Source organism: Cyprinodon tularosa, unplaced genomic scaffold (assembly GCF_016077235.1).
Source record: "Cyprinodon tularosa strain WSP-4 unplaced genomic scaffold, ASM1607723v1 ctg321, whole genome shotgun sequence".
Lineage (NCBI taxonomy): Eukaryota > Metazoa > Chordata > Actinopteri > Cyprinodontiformes > Cyprinodontidae > Cyprinodon > Cyprinodon tularosa.
This window is the reverse complement of record NW_024039032.1, coordinates 602,085-624,637: the sequence shown is the minus strand read 5'-3', so window position 1 is coordinate 624,637 and position 22,553 is coordinate 602,085. Positions and strand designations below refer to the sequence as shown.

Sequence of the window (22,553 nt, the reverse complement as noted above, 5' to 3'; positions counted from 1 at the left end):
AGACCTGAGAGCAGAAACAAAGATTTGATGGAGAAGAGAATAGATTTGAGAGAAACACAATGAAGTTAAATATGTCCGATATTGCGTCAAAATGACAGGTATTAAGTAGTCCTCTAGCCACTTTTTATAGAAAACATAGGCTTTTAATGGTAAAAATAAAAAGAATACCGTTCTACTAATTGTTTATATATTAATTTATTCCGTAAGTGACCATGGTATCGATGGGATAATTCCCTTTGAGGTGTCATTAGAAATGGACTACAGACGGATTAGTTCTTGGCGTTGCATCAGACGGGTCATGCCTCCGAATCATTCATTAATTTCTTATAAGAGACACTTCGTCTAGCATTATCCCTTACATATTCCACCGAGTAGTCAATTGTAAATTGCTGTCTGTCAAAATAAAAGCTTTCAGGTTTTTCCTCTTTCAAAATAAATGCTCAAATATTAGAAATGCTCAGTTAAAGCGACCCTTGGTCCAGATGTTACCTTTTCATTTCCGATACAACAACCGCAATAGGTATAGGAGCAACTGACCCATTTTATTATTAACCAGAGACAACATACATGACTGTGCTTAAAGGCTTTTCCTCTTTGGCTTTTGGCTTGACATCGGACCAATTTCTGATATCAGAATCAAATCTGGACATGCATACTTGCTGCTGTATAATTTTTACCCTACAAACGAAACACAATAGAGCTGAAAATGAGGAACGCTAGACTAACAGTATATCAAAAGGACATGTGTTTTCTTTTCTATGCTTAATGTTTCTCTCAACTAGTTTGTGCAAGAAATGAGTAATGAAGAAGGTCTATGTTTGGGAACAAAAAAAACCCAGCAGCCTCTCCCTATTTATCTTCCAGAGTGTCTCTGCTCAGCACACAGGAGCCAGTCACTGGGTACTTTCTGTCTCCTGACCTTGTCCAGTTACGTAGATGTGCTGCGTCACTGGAACAACCAGTGGAGTTTATCTGTCTCTTATATTGTTTTTTGGTGTTGTTTTTTGAAGTATCACATGTTTACTCACATTTCCACTTCTATGCTGTTCAGTATAATCTAGCCATATATTCAGGGGGTGTTGGCTTGGCACTCCTTTGCCTTCTTTCTGTCTCTTCCCTGGTCATCCAAGGCAAACAGGCTGCCAGCAGGAGGCTGTGTGTGTTTTTGTGTAGCTGGACAGCAAGAGATAGAGCACTGAGTTCATGGGAATAATTTGGTTGGATCTTTGTGTGTGTTAAGTAACTAAACTCACATTGAAATCTGGTGGTGAGACACGAGTTTTCGGAAGAACAGCTGGTAACAGACTAATGAACTTGGAAACAGGGCTTTATCTTAGGAAATATATGAGGCCTATAAAAAATACCATCCCCTCACATTGGACATGGTGCCAGGTTTTGTTGGTCGGAATGATACAAATATCATCTTTATTCCAAACATGGTCAAAGTCAAATACAAATCTCATTAGGTAGTTGCTCATTGACCACATCCGTTTTCTATTCCTTTCATCTAGGACATTTCATCTGGGCAAAATCTTTGCAGATTTTTTAGGGGCTGGTGTGGAAGAGTTAATAAATTATTAGAGTTGAGGACAGGGTAATTCCTGAAGCTCCATTTAAGCCAAAACAAGCTTGGATGTTCGTTTGGTATCAATATCCATTTGGAAAGCCCACTTTCAACCACCTGATACCGACATTGATTTTTTTCATAGTTTAACACATTTTCCAATGCTTCATGACAAGGGCTAGACAATTAATTGTATTTCAATGTTTATAACAATACATTATAACAGGAAAGACATTGGCTGTGTCCAATCATCCACCCTAACCACTATATATGCCGCTTTATACATGGTTATACCATTTTAGATGAGTGACCACACGTCTAGTGAATGAAAAAGTGATGGACTCAAAATTTCCCACAATGCACCTTGAAAAGTAGTGATCATCAATGGTCACTAGACGTGCAGATATGTTGCGGAATGCTTTGCAAGGAGAGCTCTTCTCTCAAAGCATCATGGGATTTGTTTTTACAGTGTCGCTACCCGACAGAGGCGACAAATAACAAAGATGGCACAATCACCATGCGGGGGAGGTGGAGTTACGTGACCAACGGGGAGCGAAAATTAGCGATCAGTTGTCTGAACGGTCAGTTAACTGAGTTCACTATAAAGTCCACTATATAGTCCCCGCTCTCTATATTGTTTGAGGGATTTAGGGGTTTGAGGGGACATTCAGACACAGGGCACTGTATACGTTGTTAAGCCATTTTACAAAAATGGTGGACTCAGAATTTCCCACAATGCACCTTGAAAAGTGGTGGTAGTAGGCCATATATGTATTTCCGGTTGGTACAGACTGATCGAGCAGGCTAACCCAGCAGCAGATCTGTGCAGTTGTATTTATTGGTTTGTATTTGTGTTAAGGAAACAAAATATATATATATGTTTTATATATAAAACATATATATATATGTATATTTTTTGAAGATTTCAATACACGTGTTTAAATTTGTTTTGCACCATTTGTTTTAGAACCACTGTAGCAAAACTGAATGGAAGACATTTTTTAAGTGTGCAACTCACAGAACATAATTTGTGTACTTGTACTCAAGAATTTGAACAGTTGTAACTTTTTTGGAATTGTGACAGATAACAAAAAAACTACAATTAGAAAACACTAAAGTTACAATGCTCAAATGGTTTTGCATCAATAGATCTGGACCATTTGGAGCAAAACTGAGAATGCAAGAGGTTTTTGATGTGCAACTTGTTGAACAGAATTTGTGTACTTGTACTTTGAATTTAGACAGGTGTAAAAAAAAATTCTACTTGTTTTTTTCTTTTTTTTATTCTACAAACACAAAATGTACAATTTAACTTGCTCTATAACTTCAAATTAACACTTACAATGCACAAATAGTTTTGAAACTAAATAACCTTAACAAATAACAGTGTAGGGAGGCGGAGTTACGTGAGCGATGGGGAGTGAAAAGTAGTGATCGTCTGTCCAAACGGTCAGTTAACTGAGTTCAATATATAGTCCACTGTAAAGTCCCCGCTCTATATATCGATTGAGGGATTTAGGTGTTAGAGCGGACGTTCGGACATAGCCGCGGACTTTCTCACTCCAGTCCTTAAAGTGGGGGTAACAGTGCCTAAAATACTTAAATACAAGTAAGTTTCTTGACCAACCTGTCTAACCGCACAAACAGTGTAGATTAATGTGCAAAATGTAATTATTTAAATTCTTTAAATTCTATATTCATCGGTTAATAATAAACATCTTTTCGTAGCTGAACTGTACTCTTGAGTTTAAATAACAGCGAAATCATCAACATTTTAGGTAATAAAAAAAACATTGTTTCTTCGCCGGGTAACTACTAGCTTTAATTGTGCAGTAACTGAGTTACTATTGCAGCTTCTTTTTTGGAAGAATCAACCAAGGATAACTAGTTAAATTTTAGGTAACATTTCTGAAGCTGCTCTGCATTAAATTTGTGAAGCTTGAGTCAGACATGGGTGCCTATGAGCAGTGATACTCCAAACGGCAATGAGCAAGAAGTGGCGCTGGGTATTTTACTCGTCTACTTTATGAATGAGGACGTGATTTATTCTTGCTTTAGTAGACTCAACATTCCAGAAACATTTTGTCCGTGTCGTCAATTCGGTGATCTTTAGTGCACAAACGGATATTTGTTGAATGAATCGCTCCCTGAATCCGAGTGAATCTTAGAAAAACAACCATTTACAATTCTGAACATAAAAGTGTCTAAACACCCATCCACGACTGGGATGGGGTCCACCTATAAAATGTCTGGTTTCTGGATTTTAATGAGTATATGGTATGATACTCTTTACCCCGATATGCATCCTTAACGAACCAAAGTTTGAATGATGTTCATATATATATATATGATGATGGGAGTTAAATGGAAACTAGCACAGTTGATGTTTTTTTCTAGAGGAATCACAATTAACATCACAAGATGATGCCTTGAAATCAGTTATTTCTCATACAGTTAAACACTTACCAGCTGGCATTCTCTCTGACCTTCTTTTAAACAAAGACAGTGTGATCTGTGTGTCCAAATAAGCAGAAATTTCCTCGTGCTGCATGTTGGCTGACTTCATTTGTGTAAATCAATGTTTGTTGCCAACAAACTTTCAAGGCTATTTTCTAATGAGATCTTTTGAATGCACTAAAAATGAAGCATTACCTAGAAAAAACAGTTCCATATGCCCAGAGTTGGCCGTTTTTGTGCTTCACTTTTCAGGGTGGTCGTCTTTTGTTTGTATATGTTCTATTAAGTATCTGATTATTTTTCACCTTTTTCTTCTCTCTAGTACTATTGAGTAGGGTTGAGTCCAGCTCTGCCCTTGTTAGATTTCTCTCATCTTGGCTCTTTCGGTGGGTTCGGGTGAGTTTTTTTAGTCCAAGGCTTTCACAACAGACTCTGCACACAGATTGACGCACTTGTGGTCAATCATGGCCTCACGGTTTGCTTTGCTCTCACGCCACTGACTCATGGCCCAGCGAATCACTGAAAATACCTTCTTTGCTGCTTTTTTTTCTCCTCTCGTCTGAGGGGGCTCGGGTCACCTTATGATTAAACAAAGTCTCTAGATTTCCACCTGTTTCAGTTTTTTCTCTTGGCTGCGGTTTAGCTCTACATGAAATGCCAGTAGACTTTGGCATTTTTTTGTTTTTTAGTTGCAAAGCTCTGACTGTCATAGTAGAAGTTTGATTGACTTGTGGTTCCTACTTTGTTGTTCTGGGTTCTATTTTCTTTCTGCACACATTGCATTGCAGACAAGACTGTTTTAAATGTTTGCCCGTGCAAGTGAAATTCCCTGTCAAGCCAATGAGTTCTGAAATGTAAGTAACAGTCTTAGGTTGAGTGTGTCAGAGTCCCCCAAATTAATTGTCAGGTTCTCCCCAAACCTTTCTCCAAACATCCATTACCTTTAATTTTGAGGTAACAACATGTTATTTTATTTTATTTTATTTTTTGATGGCTAAACTTGTTACCTACATTTGGATCATATGAAAAAAACATTTCCCTTTATCTCATGCAATCAAAGCAACTTTTCTCTACTTAAACAAGAAGTCCAATAGAAGTTTTTACCGTTATTGTTTAGCTATCCTCTCATGCAAAGATTGACAGAAAACAACCATGGCTGATAAAAACCAATCGGATTAATCGTGATTAGTCGATTATTGAAATAATCATCAACTAATTTAGTAATTGATTAATCGTTAACAGTCTAGAGACTCTAAAGTAGGCCATTAGCTGACAGAGTGATCCTCCTAAAGCAGTAATTATACCAAAATTGTAAAAAAAAAAAATATAAAAACATTTTGCAATTAAGATAAATGGACCGTTTTTGTCTGTCAAAATGCTCTATCCAGAACTCCTCCAGGGGAAAAGTTTTAGTTCACCTGGTTTTATTTTGTAAAAAATCTTCTTTAAGGAACCCTTTGCTATCCAATTATTAATCGATATATAAAAAAAAATGATGGAAAGATTAATCGCTTTGCAAAATAATCATTAGTTGCAGCCCTACTAGCAACGACCATGATAGAGTAATCAATAAGAATAGAAAGTCAGATTTTTTGAATTATTTCCACCACACAGTATACTGCGGGATAGAGACAGAGAAATGGATTTAGTCTCTCAAACTCTGACGTCCAAACTAAGAACGGTTGGTAGAAGGGCTGACACATTTGTAAAGGTTAAAGGTCAAGTTTAAATAGAATCAGTGTTACAGTTTAAATTCAGAGCTTTTTTCCCCCCGGGTCCTTATTTTAAATAGATAAACACTAATTAATTATCAGTTATCAACCAATATGAGAGACTTATGTTGGGTATTTTTCAGCCATCGGTTTCTGGAACGGATCACTGCAGTGTGAGCCCAAGTAGCCCAATAGAACAGTACCCTTGCATTGTTACAACTGTCTGACTTGGACCCTATTGGCTTGTAGTGTGAATGACTGTCATTGTACCCAGCGCAGAATGAGAGGAAATGATGTAAGATAAAAAAAAACATTTAAGGCTTTATTCTAAAGATTGAATATTTTTGAAAATGTGGTGTGGGAGGAGTGAAGAGCTGCAACAAAGTAGCAGCAGAAAACCCATTGGATGTTTTTTTTTTCCCCGTGCTTATGATTTCTTGATCTGTGCTATACTGGAGCAGTACTGCCCCTCTAACAATCAGTCTAAAATGCATAATGTTTTTTGATTTGGACTAAAGAAATATCTGTGTGAAAGCTTTAACTTGCTTCCCGGACCGATCCGTGGAGCGGCCCAAGAGTGAGTGGGACCTGGGAGAATATTTCCAGCAAAAAATAGCTTTGGTAATAGGGCTGTAAGAAAGAATTGATCCTGTCAAATACAACAATATTTTATTGGGCAATATTGTTATATATTCAAAATACCAATATCATGATATCTATGATATCATGATAAGATGGTACTGGTATGGATTCAAATACATCCAAATGCATCTTTAGATGTATAATATACGTATAGAAAAGAACAGTAATTTTTTTGTCTAACTTTTTTGTAACTCTTAAACCTCCAGCCGCTAGGTCGCAGCGCAGCGCCTAAGAGCCAGTTATTCAGCGGCAGCAGAGCAACAACGAGCTCTCATGAGGTTTTCCAGAGCTATATTATCATAAAAATTGCAATATGTAGTCTTTGTTTAAGTATCATGACATATCCACATAAATTATAACATAACAGATGTATCGTGATACATATCGTATCACCAAATTCCTGCCAATTTGTTTCTAAATAGAAAAAGCTGCACAGCCTTAAGCTTTGTTTGAAGATTCCCCCATAAGGAATAGCTGTTAAAGATTTTAAAATAAAGTGAAAACTGTGAAATTAAAGGAATAGTACACCCAAAACATGATTAGCCTTCATTTTCTACTCACCCCCATGCTGAACAACACTCTGGAGTACTTTTTTGATATCTTAAATGCATCTGGAGATCTGGGAGGCTTCTTGCTGTCTGCGGACATTCAAATAATGGAGGTCTATGGTGCCCGAGACAGAAAGGTCCATAAAAGTCCACAAAAACGTGTCAATATTCCTCCATACTGCTCGTCCAATGTATTCCAAGTGTCCTGAGTGGGTAGCATCCAGAATTTACTCGAAACGAAGTCATTTAGAATGTTTTTAGAGCATAAACAGTAGTGTATAGGATTTCCTGAAAGCGCGCACATGCGCGTTCACGACGCTACGGAAGCCGGCAGACCAAACCAGCGCATTCAGCTCGGCAAAGAACTCATGCTCTTCCTCCACACTGAAGTCCTCAGACATTTTTCTTTCGTTGTTTCTTTCTTTGCACAGGTAAACAGCACATTTCTTCTTCTACGCTTGCATTATTGGCAGAGCAGACGCTGAATGCGCACTTTCATCTGGTTTGGTGTGCCGGCTTCCGTAGCATCGTGAATGCGCATGTGCGCGCTTTCAGGAAATCCTATACACTACTGTTTATGCTCTAAAAACATTCTAAATGACTTAGTTTCGAGTAAATTCTGGATGCTACCCACTCAGGACACTTGGAATACATTGGACGAGCAGTATGGAGGAATATTGACACGTTTTTTGTGGACTTTTATGGACCTTTCTGTCTCGGTCACCATAGACCTCCATTATTTGAATGTCAGCAGACAGCAAGAAGCCTCCCAGATCTCCAGATGCATTTGAGATATCAAAAAAGTACTCCAGAGTGTTGTTCAGCATGGGGGTGAGTAGAAAATGAAGGCTAATCATGTTTTGGGTGTACTATTCCTTTAAAGACTTTGATGGTATTTATTTTTTAAACAAGTAACGAACAATATATAATTAAATATTTTAAATCAACTTGAGCGACGTTTGCTGTTTATCTGGTTCTTCACTTTGCATTGCTCCAGATTTTCAGCAGTTGTTCCACAAGGCTCTTCTCATCAATCCTGTGTGTCTTTTTGTCTACATTATTGGGGTCTCATCAAACTAACTTTTGATAGATAAACGTTTAAAAATGAATGAGAGAGACCAATTAAAAACATTTGTATCAAAACAGGGATTGTTTAGGAGCCATAATGTTATGTTTTGTAACCCCACTAGCCCAAAAAAAGGGTAAAAAGTAAAATGATTGGAGAATGTGAAGTAATTTAGAATTATAAAATAGCAACTATATTGTTCAGTATTATTCCCATTAATTAAAGCCTTTGAAGGATGTGATCATTCATACATTAAGTTCTAAAACATCTAATCTTCTTTATTGTTCTTTTACAATAAAAGTTCATTCAATTCAGTTTATTTATATGGCGCCAATTCACAACACGTCATCTCAAGGCACTTTACAGTTCACCAGATAATACAGCCAAATTAATTCAAAGTTTTCTACCTAAGGAAAACCAGTTGACTCATTGACTCGAAGGTAATCCCTCACACTAAGCATGCTTGTAGCGACAGTGGAGAGGAAAAACTCCCTTTTAACAGGAAGAAACCTCCGACAGAACCAGGCCCAGTGTGCTCAGTGTAAACATAATAACCACATCCACATAAATATTGAAAAAATATTTTAAGGCATAATGATGACAAAACTTTTGTTTTGTATATTTAATCATTTAAAATGCAACTTTAAAAAAAATAGATTATTATTTGGAAAAGTGCTGATTATGTTTGATTATGTAATGCTTTAATTTGGTTTCCTGACAGCTATTATTAGTATTATAGTATTATATGCCCAGAAACAGGCACGTATTTAAGAATCAGACAGAATAATTTAAAGAAAAGATGCAATCTTCTTGGTTTTTATTAATGATACATTGCTGATTTTAATTTAGATGAGTTTTTTTTTTTTTTTACATTTGTATTTTCATGTACTTTCATGTTTCCTCCCAATTTCTATAGATACTGATGGCAAGTCAGGTTCACTTACTCTGTTAAAACAGTACCTTAACATTTCTGTGAAAAAACAAACAAAAACAAAACAGGAACATTTCAGTTTTTAGAAAAAAAAGAAAAGGAAATGTGTGCTTTAGTTCTTCGCTGCTGATTAGCTGAGCTAACACAAAGGGACAGATGGTGTTGAAAAACAAGTCAAACCAAAGCTTTGAATCCATGCCTGTCCACAGTTTTTTACAGAATACGGACCGGACTACTCGCTGGAGATCAGTCCGAGTTGTAGACCAGACCGCAACGACAGCAAACACCTGGAGCGGGTCGTCAGTACCATCAAAGGTATGTGTGATATTTCTGTTTACTGGACGCCCAGGTGCATCTCTGTGTGCGCAGCGTAAAACAGGTGCGTGTCTGTTTTTGTGGAAGTGAACCCTCACTCACCTACAGCCCTTTTTTCTCTGCGTGGCTCTTTCAGTGTTTGGTTTCATGTGTCTTTTCTTGTTGCTGTCTGCCTCTCTGCTGGATGAAAGTATAGCTTCTTTAGTCTTTTGTCCCTGTGGCTCTTATCGTCCCTTTGTGCGTCTTTGTGTTATGCATGGTAAGAATGATCTGGTTCTCTGGCCAGCGTCCTCTCTTTCACCTTCTGGATCACAACAAATGTTTATTTTTTTTTTTTTCTAAATTCGTCTGCATATGGTTTTAAGTTTGATCTAAAATCCTCCTCCTCAAGCATCTCGCGTGTGTGTGTGTGGTAGCTTGTGGTTAAGTGTAGAGTTAGCCTTTTGGTTTTGATCTTGACAGCCCGCAGGTCTCAGGAGAGGTGATGCAGAAGGGTGAAGCTACGGTGGAAAGAGCGGCAGGAAGATTTCTATAAAAAGTGTTCAGGAGAAAAAAATGCAAAACTTAGTCTGTTCTTTTTTTTATTTCACTTTTTTCTACCTTGGCAGAGAAAAAAATTATAAATTTCAATAAACCAAGAAAACCTTTTTTCGAGAAGCTCTTGCTGGCTACTGAGTCAAAAAAATTTGAAAAGCATGGTGGGAGCCTTCTAACCTGACTCCACCAGATGGATTTGCTCCGCATATCCATCTGGAAACCTGTTGAAGTAATTTTGGGAAGGGGCAAAATTACTGGTTAGCTTATTGGCCTATGTTGGTGATAGACGGGCCCAATAAACCAATCAGATCAACGAAGCATATGACGTACTAACAGAGCAACAACGAAAACACAACCACAAGCCAGGCTACTCTTGCTGAAACCAGTCGGGAGAAGAGCAAAAACATCTTTTCCTCTGAGAAAAGCCTCCAGAGCAGTGTTTTGCTCTTCTTTCAGTGAAGAAATACTCTGTAATTCTGATAAAACTTGCTCGATAGCCACGCTAACGCTAGTTTCATCGGCTGAAGCCGCCATGTTCTTTAGACTGAACTGTTGCGCTTCTCGTTGCGTCACACCTCAACCCGCCTCAAAGCCAACGCTGATTGGACGTTCGTTTGGTGAATGGCTCCAAATTTTCTTCAACGGAGAGTCTCCAGACTGATTAGCGAGTGAAATCTTGAAAGCTCGCGAGATCAGGATTGTCTCACGAGGCTAGGAGCCTTCTGGTGCATTTTTACAGAAGCCGAGAGCGGTCCTACTCAACTTCTCCTTTGTCTTCTCGACATAACATGACATAACTTGCTTGTTATCACAAGAAAACAGTTATTTATTTCTTGAGATAACGAGATGATTAACCTGTATGAGTAATTAATGAGGCCGGCCAACAGCCCTGGATTCCCAGTCCATCCATGCCTGCGGTGACCGTAGTTGTGCAGTCGCGGTACCACGTGTGTGCAAATAATCAGTTTTTTAGTTTCTTTTTATTTTCACTCATTGTCGGGTCGTGGTGGATGATTGGATTGCATGGAATAAAGTAGAAACAAATCTATTTTTTAGTAAAAATCTTTAATCTGGACTCATTTTGGGGGTTAATGCATCTTATACCTCTTACAGGCGTAACACCGGGGCTGTTCAGAAAACACCCGTCGTTAAGGCAGCAGAGGCAAAGGTCTAATTGCTTATGAATCAAAGGTGGAAGCAAATCCTTAAACCAACAGCGTCGTCTTGTTACCTAAAAGTTAAACACAGGATTATTTACACATGGGCTGCCATGAGTAGTGGTAATAAAGGATTTTAACACACCAATCATCTCGTTATGATGAGAAAACGGCTTTCCAATGAGAAAATTAGAATCTAGTTATCACGAGAAAACGGCTTTTGTTATCTTTAGATAATGAGAAAATTAACTTGTTTTCTGAAGAAAACCACTGATGTAAAAATATCTGAGGGACACGGCCGCCCTCGGCTTCAGTACATCTCAACCCAAACAGGCACAATAAATATTTTTAAACTAGTGGTGGGACATGATTAAAAACTTTAATCAAATTAATTACAGGGTCTGTAATTAATTACGGTAAGTGCTATTAAAGCTACAGTGTGTAATAATTACAGGGATATACAGTCAGAAATGTAATATATTATACATAACTATGTTATTTATCATCATCTACGAGCTCAGCCTCTTAACCTTAATATTTGTGTTGCCATAGAATTCGTTATTTATAATTACATAGGAGCGGGTCTCGCAGCCATGGAGGCAGACATCTTTGCGCTATGGCAGCGCAGAGCCAACAAACTAGCGATTGCGAGATCACCAAAACGTCACAACGATGTAGAAAAAATAACGGGTATATTTATTATCTTAAGTCTACATGAAATCTATACCCTACACAGACTAATGAAATACTATCTGTAAAATTATCTATGTAAACAAACCTCATCACTTGAGAAGGTAGGTGATGCGGACGTTGTGGAAGACATTTTGTCCCGTAACGCTCGCCGTACTGTTGGGGGGGAGAAGCGGTGGGGGGGAGATGTTCATGTTGCTGCAGTTTGCAGTCTGACCGCTAGATGTCGCTAAAAGTTACACACTGTAGCTTTAAGCACATTGTAATCAAAAAACATATATAAACATATATGGAATTTAAGAACAACTTTCCTGATATCAAAAATCTTTCTTTTATTACTGATCTGTGGTCAGTGCTGGTTTGCACCGTTTACTTCCTGTATTTTACAGCAATGTGTGACGACGCAATGACAGCAATGACACGCTATGACATTACGCTTTGTGGTGCTTGGATAATTCGCTTCGAACGAAATGGGAAACACTGCAAATGTACTTTTTGATTTTATTGTTTTTTTTACAGTTTCCATCCAACAGAAATGTTGGATGGGAACACGGCTGCTGATGACTGGAGATGCAGCTGTTCATCTGCAGGGAGAAGAACATTTGTTCTTTGATTTCTCATGTAGATTTTATTAAAATTCAGTCTGGTTTTTACAAACGAATATTAATATTATTAAAAATATTATTAAGTTTTGAAACTTTTTTTATGCTTTTGATGCTAGTGGTAAAGAGATAGGAGCAGATGAGGGAAAACATGCTGCCTTGTAAACGTCTGTAATCAAATCCAGCATGGCTAAGTTAGGGACTAATAGCTACCATATAAGGATCATTTACTCTACCATTGCACCATGCACTCTACCCCCCTTTTACTTGTAGTTTGGAATAGACTTAGACAAACTTTATTGTCATTTTGTATACACAGAGTTTATACAAAACAACATTTTGATACATACATCTTTCTGACAGTGAATGAGCAGTAGCTTAGGAGTGAAATGAACATTTTAATAATTGAACTTTATTGATCTCACATTGGTGAAATTTACCTCTCCATTTAACCTATGGCCTTGGGGAGCATTGGGCTGCCATTGTGCATTGCCCGGGCTGCAGTGTGGTGTTAAGGGTCTTGTTCAGAAACCCAGAGTGGCGGTCTGTGGGAGTGGGGCTCAAACTCACAACCTCAGGATTCCAAGCGCAATGCCCTAACTACTAAGCCCCCACACCCCCAATTTGCATTTATAAAGTGCAGCAGTGATTAAAATATAAACCATGTAGGATAGACTTGGGATAAAAGGAATGTGGAAGGTTCAGAGCAGTGCAAAAATAGATATAATTCAAATATGCAGTAGAAACACTGAGTTGGGTTCTGTTTTGTACATTCACCATATAGTCCACTTATAATGTTACCAGTGTGATGCAGGGTCTCCATTTGTGACTTTGATTAGAGTTTTAAACAGTTCAACAGTCTTATGGCAGCTTGAAAAAGCTGTTACAGAACCTGCAGTTCATGGTGGGAGTGTGAGGAATACAATCCACATTAAACAATCGAAACAAAGTCAGTACTGTGATTTATTTTTTTCCACCAACATTTTACATTTTGTATCCTGTACAAACTATAAGAGCATCAGCACACAATAGCTTCATTTGGAGTTGGGCTGTGGATTGAGCTGATGCCACAAAAGCTTTCGGATGGGGGGAGGAATAAAATTTGATTAGCAAAAAGAAGAGAAAGAACAAGTCATAATTTTTTTTGTCAGGATCTCAAAAAGTCTTCAAAACACACAGATCAGGTTACATGACACAGACAGGAAGCTGCAACAGCCAATTCAGTCTCTCTGTGATTATAAACATCCATATCAGAGGTGCAAAACACAAAGTCATCTGCATAACTAGAGAGTTTTCAAGGAAATTGCATTGCTGTATATCTTGGTGGCAATAATCCAGAAACAGTTACTCTTTTAAAGAAATATGAAAGACTCAGACCATTTCTCAATTCGGATGAATGCAATTACGGACTTGTGCTCCCCTGGAAGCTCCTGCTGCTGCAGTGCATGCTGGGACAGCTGTCAATCTTGAAGATGGACAAGTGTGCTCCGATGCATACTTGGTAAGAATGGAGGCGCGAGAACAACATCCGCGGACCATGTCCGTTCTCCGTCTTGTGTTCTTGTGAATTGGAACAGTACTAGGACTGAGGCTGATGACGTTTCACAAGCACATGAGAACACAGACATATTGAGAAACAGCCACACTTTAAATTTATCTTAATGAAGACCAAACAGTGGAAAACGGAGGTAAACATTCCCTTTGCTTTCATTTAGAGAAGGACCTACTTTTTGGGAACCTGTAAATTCACTTTAAGGACTTGATTCCGGTTTATTTAATGAAGATTTCTAAAAGCTCCATTCTGCTGGTGGAAACGGGCTCAGTGTGAAAGGAAAGCCAGATTAAACTGAAGAATGTGTCTTCGATTGTTGCTTGTGGTGCAGACATGGTAACAATTAGCAGCCGAGTCTTCATACATTTAAACAGAGCGGATCGTCTTACTGTGGCAAAAAGACCAAAAAGCCTCCTGGAAGGAGACTCTCTTTACCCAAACAGAATTAGGGTTCTGCATTTCTCATTACATCGGAAGATTAGGAGTTTATTTGCCAAAATCCTGTTGGCTTGCATTAAATCATCACCAAATGAGAGAATGAGAGTATCACCCCTGCTTAGTCATGCAGCTTTTATTAGGCACATCAGGGGACTGATTGATGGAGAGAATAAAGAGAGAAACAGAAAAATTGAGAAAAAAGAAACATTATCTGTTGATCCTTTTTACTATTTAAGTAGAAAAAGGGCTGTTGAGGACTTTAAAGTAATTCAGTACTTTACCATTTAACACGTTGTTTGTTTGAGCAGTTTTTTCTAATTTTATCGCTACCATTGGCATACATCTGTTAAAAATGTGTCATATGGCAGATATAAACAGTTTCTCTTCATCCCTATAAATGAAGCCAGGGGCTTTTCATCTTTTGATGACTTTTCGGACATGTCACGTCTATTTAATGTAGCAGCGTTTCTTTCTTCTGTCATCTTACATTCATTCAGAGGCAACTTTACTCAAAGCCTTTTTTCACCACATAAGACTTCAAAGTCTTATCATAAGTCGCGTGTTATATGGTTTAAACGTATTGGAGGGATTTGTTTTCTCTGTTTCTGATTATATAAAGAATAACACGTCTTTGAAAACAAAGTGCTGCTGGAGTGTTTTTGCCAACACCTGCAGCTTGTTTGTTGCAAAGACGTAGAAATGTGAGCCATAATTTGATAATCCCTATTTATGATCACTATTTATGAGTATCTAGATGTAAAAACTAGTGGTAGGACGCACTTAAAACTTAATCGAGTTCATTACGGGGTCTGTAACTCAGTAGTTCCCAGTTACTCTCTTTTAACTTAATAAAAACATTTATATCAACAAAATAAGCCACTTTTTCAATTGAAAAACTGCTATTTTTTTCCCGGTTTATTGAAAAAAAAACCCCCCAGTTATATGAGGACAACAAGCTACATTTATTGTTTTTAATCCAACTATTTAGGTTATTTAACTATTGGACTGGTTGAAAGTTGTAATATTTTACCTTTTTTTTTTAACCCTGATATTTTATTTCTTTGAAAAACTACTGCTATAGACATGATCTGGGAGGCTTCTTGCTGTCTGCTGACATTCAAATAATGGAGGTCTATTGTGCCCGAGGCAGAAAGGTCCATAAAAGTCCACAAAAAACATGTCAATATTCCTCCATACTGCTCGTCCAATGTATTCCAAGTGTCCTGAGTGGGTAGCGTCCATAATTTACTCGAAACAAAGTCCTTTAGAATGTTTTTAGAGCATAAACAGTAGTGTATAGGATTTCCTGAAAGCGCGCGCCTGCGAGTTCACGACGCTACGGAAACCGCGGCAGACCAAACCAGATGAAAGTGCGCATTCAGCTCGGCAAAGAACTCATGCTCTTCCTCAACACTGAAGTCCTCAGACATTTTTCTTTCGTTGTTTCTTTCTTTGCACAGGTAAACAGCACATTTCTTCTTCTACGCTTGCATTATCAAGAGCAGACGCTGAATGCGCGCTTTCATCTGGTTTGGTCTGCCGGCTTCCGTAGCGTCGTGAACGCGCAGGCGCGCGCTTTCAGGAAATCCTATACACTACTGTTTATGCTCTAAAAACATTCTAAATGACTTCGTTTCGAGTAAATTCTGGATGCTACCCACTCAGGACACTTGGAATACATTGGACGAGCAGTATGGAGGAATATTGACACGTTTTTTGTGGACTTTTTTGGACCTTTCTGCCTCGGGCACCATAGACCTCCATTATTTGAATGTCAGCAGACAGCAAGAAGCCTCCTAGATCTCCAGATGCATTTGAGATATCAAAAAAGTACTCCGAGGTGTTGTTCAGCATGGGGGTGAGTAGAAAATGAAGGCTAATCATGTTTTGGGTGTACTATTCCTTTAACATTAATTATTGAACATTTGCTTTCAAAAAATATGGAACAAATAGCAATAAGGCAGACAATACTGCCTTTAAACACAAGAGTAGTTTAATTTCTAAAGTCCTGAACACATCAAACACGTTTTCTGGATCTAATCTACCAGAAAATCTTATTGTAAGAGGCGCTTGTTGTGAGTGAATGGCAATGAACACACCCAAAATTAATTTCTGCAAGGGGGCTTGCCTAGCTCTGACAGAGATAGAGCTCTGTTTTAGTCATACTACGCAGCATTTTGCCGCCAATCTCATGGGTCTAACAGGAAGAGAGACAAGGTTGCTAAGTAAAACGCATCCGCTTTTGGGGAAATACAAAGTAAAATCTTGCAATCGCAAAGGAAAACAGTCAGGTTTCTGCTGTTTGTAAACACATAGTGTGCAGGCAGGGCAAACTGGCTAATGAAAAAACATTTCAATAATCAGAATATCTTACCTATAATAACAGATAACAGATCAGGATCTGCTCTATGCATTCTAGGAATCTCTATATGCACTGCAGGGGTTGACGTTAAGGATTTTTACCACTTGCCCTTTGGGCAAGTGACTTTCACATTTCATTAGCCCAGAAACAATTTTTACTTGCCCAGTACAGGGGTTGACGTTAAGGATTTTTATCACTTGCCCTTTGGGCAAGTGACTTTCACATTTCATTAGCCCAGAAACAATTTTTACTTGCCCAGTACAGGGGTTGACGTTAAGGAATTTTTACCACTTAATTTACCACTGATTTGACCCAGCCCCAGGAAAGCTGAAAAGTTCTATGTCTGTGGTAGGACAAAAGTAAAGCCTCGGGAAAGTGAAATTACTCCCATAAATGTGTATAGAAATGCCATCCGGTCTTTTAAAAGCAACAGACTTTTGACTGGAAATGGAAAAAGGGCTTATACTGGCTTTAAACAAGAAGATAAGTAGAAGCTACAAGCAGATAGCTGTAGCAAGTCGCTAATGGCTAACTGGAAAAGTTGAAGTAGCTATAATTCCCCAAAGAAAGGATATCAAATGAATAAAGTGTAACAGATTTATTCCTTTTGGTCTAAACTGAATTGCCCTTTAGAAATAAGCTCCACAGAATTAAATAGCTAGTTTTGGTAAGAAGCAGTTGTAATCCTTTTGCTAGCATGCCAGTAAAAGCAGACATAAAAAATGAGTATATTTCTGTCAAAGACATTAGAAACATCCCAGCTTTTATTACAATTGTAAACTAGTGATTTAATGTTCTTTGAAGTGTAATAAAATAAATAATACATACGAGTGTTTAAAGCATTTCAGTTCCCGCTCAGTCTTGGCTAATGTTTGTCATTCACACATGCAGATTGAGACAGTGGGAATTAAAATGTGTTTTTTATGAGCTGTTTTTTTTCCCCTGGTTGTTTCAGCCGTCTCATTGTTTGCCTATTTACAGCTCTGTTTACAAGGGTAGTAGCATAATTTCCCCAGAGACTGTGCGTGTGTTTGTGCCTATTCTCATTAGCATAAAGTTACCATTGTGCGTACACAACCCACCTTTTTTTCCGTTGTTTCTGCAGCTACAGGTTGTGTATTTAACATCCAACTACTTATGCTGATTAATTCTTCCTTATACAGACAAGATACTTCTTTAAACACAACCCACTCATATAATCCAAGGCTTTTAAGCATGGGAAAACATTAAAACCAGGTGACATTTATGACTCTTTGTGTTTGTTCTTTATTGGATGGCCTCAGTAACACACAGAGCAAAGAGCACTGTCAATCCATCATCTGAAAAAGAAAAAGTATGCCGCAACAAACCTGTCGAGACATGAATGTTCACCTACATTGACAGACCCGGCAAGGCAAACGTTATCTAGAAAGGCTAAAAAAAAAAAAAAGAAATGAACCCTTTATAGCAGGGGTCTTCAACGTTTTCCAGGCCAAGGACCCCCTAATTGATGGCGAGATGGAGCAGGGACCCCCTAATTATATATATTGTATGAAATTTTGTTATATCAAACTGGTCCTATAGTGACTCTATTACAGATGGATTAATGTAATGAAAGTAATTTCTCCCTGGGATTATTAAAATATTTCTGATTCTGATTCCTGGTTCATTGGACAGGTGTTGTGAATGAAACGGTGCCCAGCTTGAAAGAGCTCCTGTCAGTCTCTGTTGTGTGACACCCTCATTATGGCAAACAAACGTACCGGTAGAAATAGTAAATAAGAACATAGGAGATGTTTGGAACATGTAGTTAGATGTGACTAAAATGTTACTTTTGTTAAGTACAAAAAAAGACCCTGTACTCACCATCTCCACACTAAAACATGGTAGAATAGAATTCAACTTTATTGTCATTAGCAAAGCAACGAAATTCACTCTCTTCATTTGACCCATGCCCTTGGGGAGCAGTGGGCTGTCATTGTGGGGCACCCAGGGAGCAGTGTGGGGTTAAGGGTCTTGCTCAGGAACCCAGAGTGGCAGTCTGTGGGAGTGGGGCTTGAACTCAAAACCTCTGGGATGCAAGCGCAGTGCCCTAACCACTACGCCGCCACTCCCCTAGAAAGTAAATCTTGTCCTGTATGGTGGTTTCAGCTTCGTTTAGGAAAACAGTTTTGCTTTAGGTTAACTTTTGTTTTGTTCTAAGACATAAGAGATTTGTATTTATTATTATATCCATATTTTTTGCTAGAAATAAACAACACATATTTTTGTTCAACAGCAAAGTTGGAAGTGTCTTCAAGAAACAGACCACTTGTTGCCATAAACGGTTTTAGATCTTAGAAGACCGCAATACTCCTTCAAGGCCCTGTACCTTATAGTAATCTCTCTAAGATTAATACTACACAGTAGGGGTGTAAATCACATCCATCATGGCGATTCGATTCAGTATCGATTTCCTGACCCAACGATTCGATTATTTTCGATACTCAAGAATACACCACGATTCGATTCGATTAATCAGTAATTTTTTTTTTTTTTTTACACCTTACAGGCTAAACAAAGTTTCAAGTTTGAAATAAATCAATGTAAGCTGTAATTTTGTTAAATAACATAATAATGTTCTAAGCAAGTAATAGAAGTAGAAAAGTTGCATCAAAAAATACTGCACATAATCAGTGCAATGAGTGCAATGAAATACCTCGGCTCCAGACGTCCCGCCCCCTCCACAGACGCTCTGCTGCACCTCTCCCAAATTGTAGCTGACCGCAAACAGACAGGAGGCCGGCTTGTTTTGTTTTTATGACCGAAATTGCGGAAAACAACTCGTGAAGTTTGACCCGCTAGAAGAGCGAGGTGCGTGAGAACGCTGGGAGCCTTTTTCCACCTGGATCTCCGCTCTTTTTGGCCCTCATGTCCCTCTGTCGTCGGACTAAACTCGCCCCCACTTCCTCGCCGCCTCGGCCGTATCTAGACCCACAGCAAAGACCACGCTTCAATATTGAGCATAAATCAAAAATGTCTGTTTCAAGCTTACTGCAACACACTGCTGTAAGAGTATAACCAGGAAGCGAGGTAGGAGGGCAAAACAGGTTTAGCGCCACCGCAGCACAGGAGGAGAATTACGCCCAGGAGCAAATGGATAAAAATGGACCGGAGGAAACAAAAAAAAACATGAATGATTCTCTTGTGGACGTGTCGATGCATCGGATCGTCGGCTATTGGATCGATGCGTCGATAAAAAAAGGATTATTATTTACACCCCTACTACACGGTATATTTTCCATGGTACATTATGTGGCAGGAGATGTCAATTTTTAGATAAAATAACTCATTGATTCGGGATATGTTTTCTTTGCCAATGGTGTTAATTCTGTGGAGCTTTCAGGTGTCAATCAGCTACTAAGAGCTTTTCCCAACTAGGGGTGTTTTCTGTAAGCGCGTGCACTGCATGTCTTGTAAACAGAGAAGCATGGCAGCCAACAAAGGGAAAATTGCGATACCTCTTATGGCTGTCACAGCCAGTAGAGGTATACACTTCTACGCTTTTAATCATATCCAATTGCTAAGGGCCCTAAGAGTTTGTCCTCTTTCCTGATTTCGTCTGCATCAGGATTTTTTATTTTCTACTTTTCAGAGTTTTTATTTTAGAGATTTAGGGCTGCAGCTAACGATTATTTAGCAAATTGATTAATCGATCAAAAATCGGATAGAAAAGGGCTCCTTAAAAAGTACTTTTTATTAACCAGGGGAAACTAAAACTTTTCCTCTTGAGAAGTTCTGGAAAAAGAATATTGACAGATGAAAAAGTTTTTTTTATCTTAGATGCAAAAAGTTGATATATTTTTCTACAATCCTGATACAGTTACTGCTCTGTGTTGCTCTGACAGCTAAAGGCATGTTTAAGAGTCTCTGTACTCCATTTAACGATTAATCGATGACTGAATTAGTTGAAGATTATTTCATTAATCGATTTATCGAGATTAATCCGATTAATTGTTTCCTAAGGGGATATAAAGTTACTCTAGCTCCTTTTTTTAAGCTCCAAGTTTACTTTGCTTCTGGCTTGTGCTTGGTTGTACAAATACTTTAAGTATTTAAAAAAGAAGAAGGTCCTAGATTGCATAACAAATATCAAAAGCTGCCTCTGTGCACCAAAGAAGGTTTTAAAAGAAATCAAAAAACTCCACAGAGCCTAATCCGCCCCAGTCTCTTTGAACTTGGTTAGATCAGTATGTTCATTGTGAACTTACTGGTATTTCTTTATCTATCAAGCAATTCCTGTTCTGTTTCTATTTTATCTCCAGATGTGGAAAAGAAAATCAAGCTAAAGTTAACTGCCAGGATTGATTCCATTTCACGGCTCCTAAAGCTCCTCCTGATCACTCTTCTTGGAATCCGGTGGAAAACGGTTCAACCTGAAGGAGCTGCTTTTCTGTTTCACAATCTAAAACAAGTGATAAATAATCTAAAAGCACACTAGCCCTTTCAAATATTTTGTTTTGCTCAAATTATCTCGTTATCTAAAAATGTTTGGAGTCTCCAGAGGAATTTATTTAAAGGTCAGAGGCAAATAGAAAGCAGGTACAGAGAATGGAATGGCATCAGGCAGATATAATTTACCTCGAATAAGAGATGCATAAACATCAAAGTGGTTGATTGATTTTAAAGTTGGACAGATAACTGGAGAAATTTCATTAGGTCATAAATCCAGCCAAGTCAGAAGTTTCCAACAACCTTCCACTTTAAAATCCAACATGGCTGCAGGATGTTTTGCTGATAAATATAGTAATGAACCGTTAACTCTGTAGAGACTGAACTATCAAATAGTTGCCAAAATTCCGATTTTTGAAAGTGTAGCCTTCATTGAACGTTGTATATGTTTAATTTTTATCTACATTTATGAACTGTCTGGTAGGGATGGAACGGTTTTTGAAAACCGTCCGAACCGATCTGTTCGACTGTCTCGGTTCGGTTCGCGTGTGTTTCGTTCGGTTCCAGCGCTGCTCCTTTTTCTCATAGGCGAAGCGTGTACACTCCAGAGCAGAAGGTGGCGGTACTGCGACCAAAGCCAACCACCAGTAGTAAACAAGAAGAAGAAGAAGCGAAGCAGCGTAGCCGGGTGTAGCAGAAAAAAATCAGTTGTGGAGAATTGTGTGGGTATGGCGAGTGGGAAAGAACAGGAGTTGGAAGACGCGCCAGCAGCACTTTATAGGTCTGCTGTATGGGAGCGCTTTGCATTTAGAGTGACCTACGATGACGGCGGAAAGAAAGTTGTGGATAAAAGTGCAACAGTGTGCAAGCATTGTGCAACACGTTTTGTTTATGCTAACAGCAACACGACCAACATGCCATGCTAACAATCAACATATACCGAACCGAAAACCATGACCACGAAACCGTGAACCGAACCGAACCGTGGATTTTGTGAACCGTTCCACCCCTACTGTCTGGGATTCAGACACTACAGGCAAGCAGTGATCTCTCCTTCTGAGCTGTCAGCATAAAACTATAAAAATTAATATGTATAAAGGCTTTCAACTCATCGGGAAAAAGGTGGCTTGTCCCCTTCAGGTTGGACGAGAGTTCCTGCCTTACGTGGTTGAGTGCAAGTATATTGGAGCCCCGCTCATCAGTGAGGGAAGATTAATATGGAAGATTGATAGACAGATCGGTGCAGCTGCTGCCATAACGCAGACGCTAGATCATAACTGAACGATTGAGATTCCAGATGCAAGGAAGCACCCAGCCATCCTGCAAACACAGGGTGGCTGGGTGCTTCCTTAAAGATAGGGTGAGGAGCTTGGTCATTCAGGAGATAGGCAGAGTAGAGCCACTTCTCCTTTACATTGAGAGGAGCCAGTTGAGGTGGCTTGGAAATCTTTGTCAGAAGCCCCCTTGACGCCTCCCTCACGAGGTGTTTAAGGCACGTCCCACTGAGAAGAAGCCCAGGGGAAGACCCTGGACATGCCGGACGGCCTATGTCTCCTGGCTGGCCTTGGCC

General features: G+C 38.8%; 1 protein-coding gene across 1 annotated transcript in view; it reads left to right on the top strand.

The window, feature by feature from the left end:
- The window catches only part of hdac8 (histone deacetylase 8), a 56,965-nt gene that overhangs the window by 31,396 nt on the left and 3,016 nt on the right, over nucleotides 1-22,553 (top strand). The window contains exon 10 of the mRNA XM_038293158.1: nucleotides 9,130-9,235. Coding sequence (XP_038149086.1) covers nucleotides 9,130-9,235 — 106 coding nt within the window. The remainder of the gene's footprint in view (nucleotides 1-9,129; nucleotides 9,236-22,553) is intronic.